Consider the following 12,001-nt stretch of genomic DNA (forward strand, 5'->3'; position numbering starts at 1 on the left):
GAAAGGCATGCGCTCCAAATAGAGCACTAAATTTTATTAAGTCAATGCTGGGGTTTTTAATTATTAGCCAAGATCGAAGAGTGTCTGATTTGGATGCCATAAAACTTTAGAAGTGTTTCTGCTACAGTTTAGAAGTCTGACAGTGGCTGTACCGAAAAAATAATGAAGCAGTTGAAAAAATAATAGAAACATAGTGGCCTGGCATTTCCAATTTTATGATGCCATAAAAAAGCAGCCAAGAAATGTTGGACTGTTTAATGATGCTGGCACTTACCAAATGTCACTGGGCTTTCACAAGGTCATGGAGACTCTGGTTTGACTCAGGGATGTTGGCCAGATCCATGTTGGGAGCGCAGGGAGACTGGAATAGGGACAGACAGTAGGTGCCAATTAAACCCTTCACTAAACTACATACAGTAGGCTACACACTTCTGTGGGATTCTGTGGGGTGGAGGAGAGGCCATGGGTGGGAGTTGCTAAAAGGTGAGCCCATTTCTTCTTACAGCATCCCATTGCAAACATTTCTTAGCCTAAGATCCTTGTGGGCCCTCACTGAAGAGGCTGAAATTTCTTCAGAGGACTGTCAGGTAAAAGTGTGCTGATATAGCTGTTGCTTTCACAATTGTGTGTATATGTGAGCTCTCACAGACAAAAGCCGCTGGAGAAAGGAGTGGTATTTTTGTAACAAGAATGTGTGTGATTTGTTGCCTTTTTCTCTTTCTCCACCCCCTCAGACTCTCATGCATTACATAATGCTGCTCGAGATGTGTAGAGTTTCAGTTATGCCACGTTCAAGATGATTAATGGGAATTGTGCAATTAAAGCTCCCAAGTTCTCTGGGAAAAAAGTCATAGTATCCCGATGTTTGAGTTAGAGTGCGTTGAGTTTGCGTCAGTGTTGAGGATATTTTGGGATATTGTAAATGTCACTATTGGTTTTAATGTCCAAGAATCTTCATCATCTCACTTCGGAATGTTCTATGAAATAGTGCCTAGAACAGCCTTTGAATACTAGCTAGAAACGTCTAAACCTAAAATTGCTAGGTTAAGATCACGTTAGACTTTGATGAGGAAACGTTTAACCCGAGTGAAACAGTCTGTTACATTCTTTCAGGCCATGGTAAAATTATAAATTTGCACTCAACAGATTGTGTGTATGTACCTGGGTTTGTGTATTTCTTTCTTTTCCTGGCAGTCTCAATCATTGTCAAACCATAGTGTTTGTGTGGATATGAACTTTTTATGGAATCGAGAAAAGGAAAAATCTAAATTGGCCTTCTGTAGTGTTTCATTTGAAAACATTTTGTATCTGGTGTAATATAATTTAAGAAATTGAGACTATTTGAATAAAAATACATTCATAAATTTCTGCTCTTTTCTCTCACTGATAGGAGAAATTTTTCCCAGCTCTTGTATTGACCTCTAAGCTCTAAGCATATGGCCATATGTTGATTGGATGAATATATAGTAATTTACACCTAAAAAGTTAAGCTTTAAGTATTAATTAGTGTTACTGTATTTGCTTCATGTTAAGTTTGGAAAACTCAAGAGTATAAAATACCCACCAAAATAAAAGGAGAATTGACTCCTTCCTTCATATTCTGTGAGAATGCTAAGCATTTGTTGCTGGTATTGCCTGAGAATCCGATGAGGAAATTAAAACAGGAAAAGTAATGTTTGGTATAAAGAATATCTTCTTGCCTTTCCACATGGTAAAACTCTGAAATAGGTACAGGAGGCAAAATCAACAACAAAATTCCTATTTTGTTGTCTGAGTTAAAGGGCTATAATATTTGAGAATAAAGAGAAAATAGAAAAAATACTGTTAACATGTGATTATTTTATATTTACTATATTATATTAAAATATAGGAAATACATGGCACTTGCTTATTAAGAGTATATATACTATATTTACAAAATAGTATAATACACTGTTTATAAAACACAACAAAACAAAACAATAACATAAAATCAATGAAATCCCCATGGAGATTTTCTAAGAAAAAAAATGAAGATATCTATTCTACTACATTAGGGATTTATACCAAATGATAGTTCACTGTTCTCTGAGGTTTTATTCTGTAGCTTTCTGTAAGTATGTGTTTTTCCAAATAAAACATGAAATGTAAATTTTAAGTCTTATATTCTAGGTTTCTTAAATTTGCAACACAAGCGGAATCTAAGTTTGTAATACATATGCTGCTCTTAGAAATAGGTACATAACTGGGATGAATATATATATGTGTGTGTGTGTGTATAATTACTTACATATATATGTATACATTTGCATATGACTAAAAACAACGTTATGCCTTGGGTCCACCGCAATTTCAGGCGGTGGTCAGAAGTCTTTCATTATTTTTCTGGGTTCTCTGGCTACTTAATTTACCTTTCTCAGTAGCTTCTTTTCCAAAGTAGGGAGTATATGTCTCACTTTTTGTTATTCTGATAAAAATTTTCCATAGGGAAGTAAAACCAAGAAAATGTTGCTTACTCTTAAAGTCAGCATATCCAGTATTCTGGTTACCAGGTGGATGGAGCTATTAGTATGATTTTGGAATTTAATTATTTACTTTTTTATATACCACAGTCTTTATTTGTTTTAATTTCAAATAAGAAAAAAATCAACATTGAAACTCACATATTCATACCTTGGAAATTTTTAGAAGCTGTAGCTATTAGAATCTAGCAAAACTAGAAGGAATGCACTCTTTTTGAGTTAGGTTTTATAGGACAAATCTATTATCTTAGGTTTGAGGAAATGACAGACATTTAAGTGTAGTACGAAAACACTTAAAGCTAATTACAAATAACTTTGGGTTGGCAGTTTTTAATTGTGTGCCCCTTTTAGGTACTGAATGTTGGTGTCCCCCTAAAATTCTTATGTTGAAGCCCTGTTTCCTGTATGGCTATATTTGAAGATGGAAGTTCTAAGGAAATAACTGAGGTTAAAGTCACAAGAGCAGGACCTTGATCTGATAAGATTAGCGTCCTTATCAGAGACTCCGGGGAACAAACTTTCTCTACAAACTTCCCCCGCCCCGGCCGGCCTCCGGCTCCCTCGGAGGAAAGGCTGTATGAGGAATAGCAGGAGATAGCCGTCTGCAAGCCAGAAAGCACTCTTACCAGAAACAGAGGAATAAAACCCTGTTTAAAACACTCTGTCTGTGGCGGTTTGTTGTGACAAGCAAAGCGGACGAATACAGCCCCTATTAAATTCCATTAGGTATAAAGCAGTAGTTGACTGCCAACTGGAGATGATTTTGCCTCCCCCCTCACCCCTAGAGACATGGGGCAATACTGAGAGACAATTTTCATGTCATAACTGAGGACAGGAGTGCTGCAGCCATTTAGCAAGCCAGGCATGCCGCTAAACATCCTACAGTGGACAGAACAGCTCCACCGCAAAGCCCTGTAAGGCCCAAAACGTCAAGAGTGCTGAGATTGAGAAAGCTTGAGCTGCCTTTTAAGATGCATGTGTTCTTGTAAGCTGGAGCAAGTCCTTTAGGGAAACAGGTAGGGTGTAAAGAAATATCCATTCAGGAGCAACAATATCCTGTGTGTTAGGTACAATTAATTTATTTTCAATATTTGCAAGCCCATAAACTGTAATTTCTAGAGTTAATCAAACTCCTCTCCACCCAAAGGAAAACAAAACAGTGAGTCTATACGGGTGTGCATGCATGTTTGCATGCATATACTGCTTTCTAAAGGTTAATCATGTTTTAAACTGCCATAAATTTCCTACCACAAGATGGTTGTGATTTTAGAGTAGATATTCTACCTATGTAAATTTATTCACCTTGTATTAGAATTGAAAATTATAAATTAGCGTGGTAGAGCCATAAGGTACATTTTTGGAAATGCATGAAATGTTATTTCTTGACTGCCAATTTTTTCCCCTTTGGCAAAAATTTTGTGAGCTATTTCTGTCATCTTAGCTGAAAAAATAAAAAGTAAGAATTTTCAATAGGAAGCTACCAAATTCCTTTGACAGAGTTTCTGCCCAGTATCTGAGCAATGAGTATCGCCAGAAAGTGCTTCAAAAACATTTGTATATCTCAGTCGTCCCAAAGGAAATATGGGTTTTGTTTTAACAATTGAAATAAATGGTTGCAATTTGAACAGTTTTTCCTGAAAACCAGTATTTCTAGTGAAAATTGGAAAAGACTCATCAGTATAAGCTGGTACCCCTATGATTTTTTTTCATTGCCCCTTTATTTCTAGAATCTACCTAAATATGATCCAATAATTTTAATTCTACCACATAGTTACCATTTGGCAGCTTAATCAGATGTCTTTTCTTTTTATATTCTGAACTCTTAAATCACAGTATGCCTTTTATTTTAGATAGAAGAATTATAGCTAACAATGGGAGATTAGTTTTTCTGGTTTTCAAATAGAATTTTGATATTTTTTTGTTTTATTAAGTTTCACTGACTTCTAAGTAAGACATTTCATTTTTGATTGTTAGTTCTAAAATAAATATTAAAAATAGCTAAGAAGCCATTTTATCATATCTCTAAATTGCCATCTATCGTTAAATTCAATTTTATCTTTATTCTATAATTTATATCTCGCTATATATGTTATATAGTGTATATACATACACATCATTTTTAGGTATGTACTGTATATGATCTTACTATGAGTTATTTAAAAGTACATTTCACTGGGGCACCTGGGTGGCTCAGTTGGTTAAGCATCTGCATTCAGCTCAGGTCATGATCCCAGGGTCCTGGGATTGAGCCCCACATCCTCTGGCTCCCCGCTCAGTGGGGAGCCTCCTTCTTCCTCTCCCTCTGCCCCTCCCCTCTACTCATTTTCTCTCTCTCTTTCTCTCTCTCAAATAAAAAAAAAATTTAAAATAAATTTGTAAAAGTGCACTTTATCAAACTACAATGTTTAAAAATTAACCAGGTGCTTATTTTGAAGCTCACACATTTAATCTAAACATACGTTTTCCTTCGTTATAATCACAAACTCACGCCCATTTCAGAAGCTAATGAGAAAACCCTTAAATTCACAGTTGGACAGTTTATAACTTCAGAAATTAAAGGCTTGATAAGTTGATCTCTTGAATGACCATGATTGGTCTCATAGAGGCTTTTAAGACGACACAGGGAAAATTTGACTTTTTTGGAAAGATTACTTTTAAAGATGTAGAAAAATTACTGGAGAAAAATAGACTTAGTCTGAATTGATGCTTTACTGAACTTCCTCCATTCACTTAAAATACGTAGTATGTACCTTACAACTATGTCTTTGAAATCTGTGTTCAGTGAACCTGTAAAAAGCCACTTTGAGTGGCATGGAAGATGTTTATGGTATAGACCCTATAGAGTGGCCTGCCAGTCATCTGGGAAGCTCATTGACACTAAATGTCAGTGCAATCAACAAAAGCAAACCACAGCAACGTAACACTGTAAGAAATGTATCAGAGCGGCATTTTCCGTAGCGGGTGTGGCAAATACAGAGCGATGATTAAGGGCCCAGCTTGCATTATTAATGACTGACAGACATTGTCACTGGGTTTTGCCTTTTGCATTATTTTAAGTACTTTTAACAGATCTAGTGCTAAACTAGGCAACTGCTGTTCGTTATTAGCTTATTGACAGCCTGTTACAGCGGGAGCCACGTATGCAGTTGGCCCAGTGTCCTGCTCAACCTTACACATCACCAGTGAAATCAGAGTGGGGGTGTTGCTATTCGACCAAAAAGGTATGGCCACTCAGAGCACTTAGCTCCTACCCGGTCATACAGCAAGTAAATAACACAGCTGCTATTCTGCTCTTTGAAACCAAGCTGTGTGGGATAAAATGTACAATCATATAGCAGTAGGTGGAACAGCATAGAGCAATCAAAAAGGAATAAAAACTACTTTGTATTTTAGCATTAATCCTAGCAGCTTGATTTACTGTCTCTTGGAGTGAAATCTCTGGATGATTTAGAACACAGTTCCTTTACACAGATTTGCATGTGTGAGTGCTAGATACTGGCGGAATTTCCGTACTTAGATTTTTAGAATGTATTGTCACTGTATAGGTTTTAGGACACCAAATACATTGAAACGCTACAAAAATCCAGTTTCATCCCTGCTGAAACTAAAAACAAACAAACAAACAAACAAAAAAACAAACAAAAACTTTTGTTACCTCTTCTCCCTTTATTATGGAGAGCTTTATTGGGTGTTCAAGTTACTGGCCTCGAATAAAAGCATCAGTAACTTAGTACAGCTCTGAATCAAAGTTTGATATTAGAGTTAGTTTTCGTTCTACTATTTTCATTGCCTCCAGAATGGAGTTGGAGTAGGATTCACCTTTAAGGATTTATTAAGACGTGTCCATTCACTGATGTTGCAAATGGGTCCCGAGGTACAGTGCTGGGAACTCAGGTGCAGACTGTGGACGTACCTGGAGAGGTACCAGGGGTGTGTTCTCCTTAATTCTTCACGAGAGGTATATTGCTGTGATTCTCCCCAGAGTTTCAGGCAGTCCTCTAGAAGAGGATGTTTATTCTAACCTTTTCTTGACCTTTTTATTTGTCAAACCACAATTATTCAGCTGCATAGTCAGCATAAAACACGATCTGAACTCCCTAGGAAGCTGAGTTTATCTAACGTCAACTGCGGAGGCCACTCTGGTTTCTTTCCCCCACACGTCAATGAAAAATTCACGTGGCTTTGCAAAATTGTGTTTTTGTAGTGTTTTTTGCTCTATCAGGCTAACCTGGAATACTGTGACAATGCAGGTCCCTGGGCTCCCCCCCAAGGTCTGTCGCCACAGACTGTGTGGAAGAGGCCTGCTTGTCTGCCTGTTTTTTCACCAAATATCCTCTGTTGATTCTTAGGAACAGAGCTTTTTGAAAGGGAAGCTTCAGAGCAGTCAAATCAAGATGTGTATAGAAAGGTAGTGTTTGTAAGAAATTAGAATGGCATTTTTCCTAAGTGTGGCAAATGCAAAACAAAAACCAAAGGTCTGAGCATCTCTTGAAAGGCCTGACATGATCTGACACAAAATGTATATAGAACAATATGATTTGTCTCCATGATTCCAGTCTGAGCTGTGTTCCTAGGGAGGAGGGATTGGGTGGTGCGTGTGATGGGAAGCGCTCAGATGAAGAGTTTAGGAAGATCAGCATTGGTGTTGGCCAGGCCTAGTTCAAGGCTGAGGGCTATCTCTGTGCTATTTGTGGAGCTATAGAAACTGATCAGAATGAATTGACAGTAGCGGAGTCCTGGTGGGGTGGGGGGTGGGGGGTATAACCTCGCTTATTTCACTTAAATAGATCTAATATTAGTAAGAAATACGATGTGAAGATACTGGCAACCAGAGTTTCCCTTAGAGCCAAATTGTTCTTTGTCCTGAAAAAAGCAGGTTTTCTCTAGGACACCTCACCTGGGTAGCCCTGAGATCGCATCCCGTGTTAGCCAGGAGCTTATTTGCATGGCCAGGCGTTCTCTGTGGTTTCTTTTGTGACTGTAAGTGTTGTTTTTTTAGTACAAGTTACTTTTTATCCGGATGCTTTCAAGCTAATAACATGTTCATGATCTCAACAGATGGCAAGCATGATTTCGTATGCAGTAAGTCACAAATGTATAAATGTTACTTTGTGAACATATCAATAGGCATAATTAAGGGATTTTACAAAAATTACCTTCATGCCAATATTTTGGTCTTCTTTTGTGAGATATACGATTAAAGGGGTGGGCGTGGTGGCAGATAGCAGCTCCTGACCTTTACCTTGCCCACAGAGTGCCGTGCGGTGCCAGGGGCATGACATGCACATTATGTCCTCTGATCTTCATAATAAACATGTGGTGCAGGTCCTATAGTGATTTTGAAATGGATACAAGGCCTGAGGCTTAAAGAAGTTAGTTTTGTTTGCAGTTCCAGCTGCTGATGGGAGACCTAGGCCTCTCCCCTACGTCTTAGGACCTGTCAGTTCCTTGGTATCAACTACTGTCTTATGCTACCTTCGGATTTAAAGTATTATTAGCGGTGCTTGATTACATAAAGGTTGCCAAAATGAAAGGCAGTATCCTATGAGATTAGCCCTTTGCAGAAACTTATTCCTAAAAACCTGAATCAAAACAAGCCAGAAATAGATCTTTCAAATTAGGATTGTGACAAGATTTTTATCACAAATGTAAGCATGCTGAGTCAGTTTACAGTATGAGGTCAAGTTATGGCAGATGGATTTTTCTTAGAAAAATCAAAGAAAGCTCAGGAAAGTGATTGATGCTTCAGTTGAATCTTTCTTTGACCCTCCCAAGCAGTTCTAATTAGATCTATCAGTGAAAGAAGTTGTCAGGGTTATAATTGATGAGACCTTTTACTATAAAGGCTTGAGAACATATTGAAATAATATGGAAACAGTGGAACGATGATAGTATTGATCCTATTTTTTACTAACGTTTTGTTCCTCCATTTTACATTATATATCTTTTGGAGGATATGTATGTCTATTTCCTGTTGGTTTATACCTCTTGATCAGTGGAGACTAGATTTATCTTTGAAAGGTTGAAGGCTACATTTTCACCAATGTTTCATTATACTTACTAATCTCTATGTACAGGGGGAACATATGGGCATTTTCTTTTTTCACCTGTAAATTTCTTAATACATGGGTTTGTAAGCTTAGTAGTAATTAATTTTATTTGTTAATACTTGTAAAGTGATACTTGTAAAGGTGCTTAACTGAAGATACAGTGTGCCTTGAATCCTCTTAAGTTCATTTCCTTAGAACTCAATACAAGTAAAAATAGATGCTAAAACTTCGTGATTCTTTTGGGTTCATTAAAGTTAACCAGGAGATTTGGAAGGAGCTAATATTCTTCATTTCATATTCTTTATTTTAAGATTACACTGGCAGTTTGTAGATTTTTAAACTTAGAACTAGAAATATTAGTGCTAATATTAAAAGAAGGGAAATTCTTTAAGCTTTAAGACTTTTTTTGAGTGTCTTAACACCTCATTTGGATAGTGCATTTGGGAGAATTCATTACTTATTTTAAATGTATGATAAGTGGGTATGTACAGTGCAATGTGCTAGAAACCCATGGTAGATCCAGGTGGTAGGTTTGCATTATCTTTATTTTTTAAGATTTGCTGGTCTAATCTTTTTTAAATGATATTTTCTGCTTTTGTCTTTTAGGGTCGTTGCTCCAGGGAGAACTGCAAATATCTTCATCCACCCCCACACTTAAAAACCCAATTGGAGATAAATGGGCGCAATAACTTGATTCAGCAGAAGAACATGGCCATGTTGGCCCAGCAAATGCAACTAGCCAATGCCATGATGCCCGGTGCCCCATTACAACCCGTGGTAAGCACATCTCCAGTTCTCATTCATCGAGTTTATAATTCCAAGTGCTCAGTTTCAGTATGAAAGTAATGATTGCACTCGATTAAGTGAACATAGGTAACAGTATCAGGTGTCTAGCATTTTCTAGCAAAATTACCAAGCAAAGCTGGAAACAGTTTTCACACTGCAAAGTTAACTCATCTTCTCGTTCAATCATGGGGAAATTTACTTATGACATGTTCTCCCCCTGAAATTCTCTTCACATGAAATCCTGTGATTTGCAGGTATTGAAATGGTCATCAAACTCATCACTATAGTCCATGTGCATTTTCAGGCTCCCTTTAATAATAGTAATACTTTTACAATTTGGTATAGACCAGCTTTAGTTTTGAGAAAAATTCTCCCTTTCCTCCTTCCTTGAAGAGGATCTGTTTGCATCATTTTCTTTATTGAAAAAGAGCTTCTGTTACTCTTTCAAACTCAAACTGAAGTTATTTTGTAGTTACAAATGCTAGCAAAATTCTGATAGTGGTGAATCAATATCATGCATTAAAAGAAAACTAATCAGGAGAAGAGAGGCAGAAACTCCCAGGGCTTTTAAGCAAAGAGCTAAGTATTTTAAACTGTAGGTGGTCATAGAGGTTTAATGTTTACTGAGCAGTGTGTATGGGAATAACTTTTCATTCTGATCATATTTATTTATTTATTTGGGGGGTTTGGGGGAATGTATACCATAAATGACTTTAATAACCTTTACTCCCATTTATTCATAAAAATGTAAGATTACTATCATAAGTAATTTTAGATTACAAAAGGTATTCTGATATTAATTGTGATATAATAATTCTGTATTTAAATGCATGTTAAAATTTGTAATGATCAGAATGTATCTGTTGGTAATTTATGTCACTAACTTATATGCAATATTATGGTGTTATGGGAATGTGAAGACCCACATTTTTCTGATATGCTAACTGTAGCATGTGTGCTAACTAATTTTTTTCCTAATACATTTTAACACCTGAACTCAATGTAATTATTATTCTCTCTTAGAACTTAATGCACCAATCATTCCAAAAAAGAGGGGGGGATTGCATTTCGAGGTGGGAGGGATCTCCATATCACATCGGCAGTGATACCAATTATCAGTACTATACAGTTGAGGTGAGAGAATATTATAATTCTGTGTCTGTTTTAACCTGATATATTTTTTTTTCCATTATTGGGGGCTCAGTTTAAAATATGATATCTTAAACTTATTTTTTGTGTCATCTGACATCTGCTAATATATCTGCATTGGGATAGTGTGAAGATTTCCATTTGGTTAAAAAAAAAAGTTTAGTTATAATCATTCTCACTAGCATAAAACACAGGACAGGAGGTGTCTTTAACAGCTGGCCCTCTCACACAGTTTCAAAGATCTGATAAATCCTTGGGGTGGCTACTACTTTAGCTGATATGCGATCTCTCCTTGATGTGAAATACTTTGTTCCACTTAAACATTTAAAGCCTGCTTACTGTCAGTCTCGACCCTCTCAGTGACGGGCAGCACTCTGGGCCATACTGCTGGAAACAGAGCTGGTCATGGCATTGAGCTCCTACTCATTGTGACATCTTCGCCCATCTCCTGACTTAGTCCTTGAGCTTTACTCTCAAGGCCATTCCAAGGTCATCATATGGGTAATCCTGGGACAGATTGTTAACGTTTATGCTCATGTCTGTGAAATATGGTAACAAACGTGTGGTGTGCACAAAATCACGAAATCATAATTTCTGAAACCATCAGACAAATCACATGTCCTGGTGTCTTTGTTGGAAAATTCTCTACTTAGACAAAACATTTATTTTTATTAGTTGTGAGCACATTCAGGCTTTATGTTAATTTTCCCTGGTATGACTAGATTTGAATGCTGAATTACCCTTCTGCTAAAGGCATCCTGAGATCATAGTCTAAAAATACACTCTCTTCAGGGTGGCATTTTTGTAATAAGTATAGAAGTCATTTTAATTATTCAGTTTTAAAGCATTTGGGGCTTTAATGACTGTAGAGAAGGCTCTAATCCAGGAAATTTGCCTTCAAAATCCCACCTGAGACTTTTCGATCCTTTGTGTAGTCAGCCCGGCTGATGAGAGTAATCATACAGAGATTCAGAAATAAATGAGATGGTCATGACCAGCTGCTTACTGGAACTTGAAAGCTGGGTCACCAAATAGGGATGACGACAGGGCTGGAAGCAGCCAGGTGACTATTACGGGACATGGTTGTCACTCAAAGAGGATGGCCACTAGTACAGATGTTAGTGTTTGAAGACACAGCACACACTTGGATCCAGCCCAGGTAGGGGTTCTATCGAAGGATATGATACTGTGAGCAGATCCATAATATCAGGAGTGGTAGGAGTACCTGAGCAGTTTCAGGGTTTGTAGTCGAGTAGGTGAAGCCTCTTATCTTTTTAGGGCAAACCAGTTTGGTCCCTAAAACCATAGCTGAAGGAACACGAAGAGGAGGAGGAACTGGGGAGTTCTAATCAAATCCAGAAGCACCTCCAGTTGTGCCTGGCATATAGGGAGATCAAAAATCGTTGATGAGTGAAAGAATGAAGTAAGGCGTTTCCTGAATACAAGGAAGACAGGCAGAGGTTTGTGGTAGTTCCCCTGGCCCTGTGGTTCCAAAGGAATCATCAGCAGGAGCCA

At 37.4% G+C, this 12,001-nt stretch overlaps 1 protein-coding gene across 5 annotated transcripts in view; it reads left to right on the forward strand.

The window, feature by feature from the left end:
* MBNL1 (muscleblind like splicing regulator 1) overlaps positions 1-12,001 on the forward strand; it is a 175,314-nt gene that overhangs the window by 127,696 nt on the left and 35,617 nt on the right. For 4 of the 5 annotated variants that reach the window (XM_080798679.1, XM_080798680.1, XM_080798681.1 and 1 more), the window contains one exon: positions 9,158-9,328. In XM_080798679.1, the coding sequence (XP_080654805.1) occupies positions 9,158-9,328 (171 nt within the window). Of the gene's footprint in view, positions 1-9,157; positions 9,329-10,360; positions 10,472-12,001 lie in introns of all 5 variants that reach the window. The other variant, XM_080798683.1, reaches the window with a different exon arrangement.

Source organism: Martes martes (assembly GCF_963455335.1).
Source record: "Martes martes genome assembly, chromosome: 1".
Classification (NCBI taxonomy): domain Eukaryota; kingdom Metazoa; phylum Chordata; class Mammalia; order Carnivora; family Mustelidae; genus Martes; species Martes martes.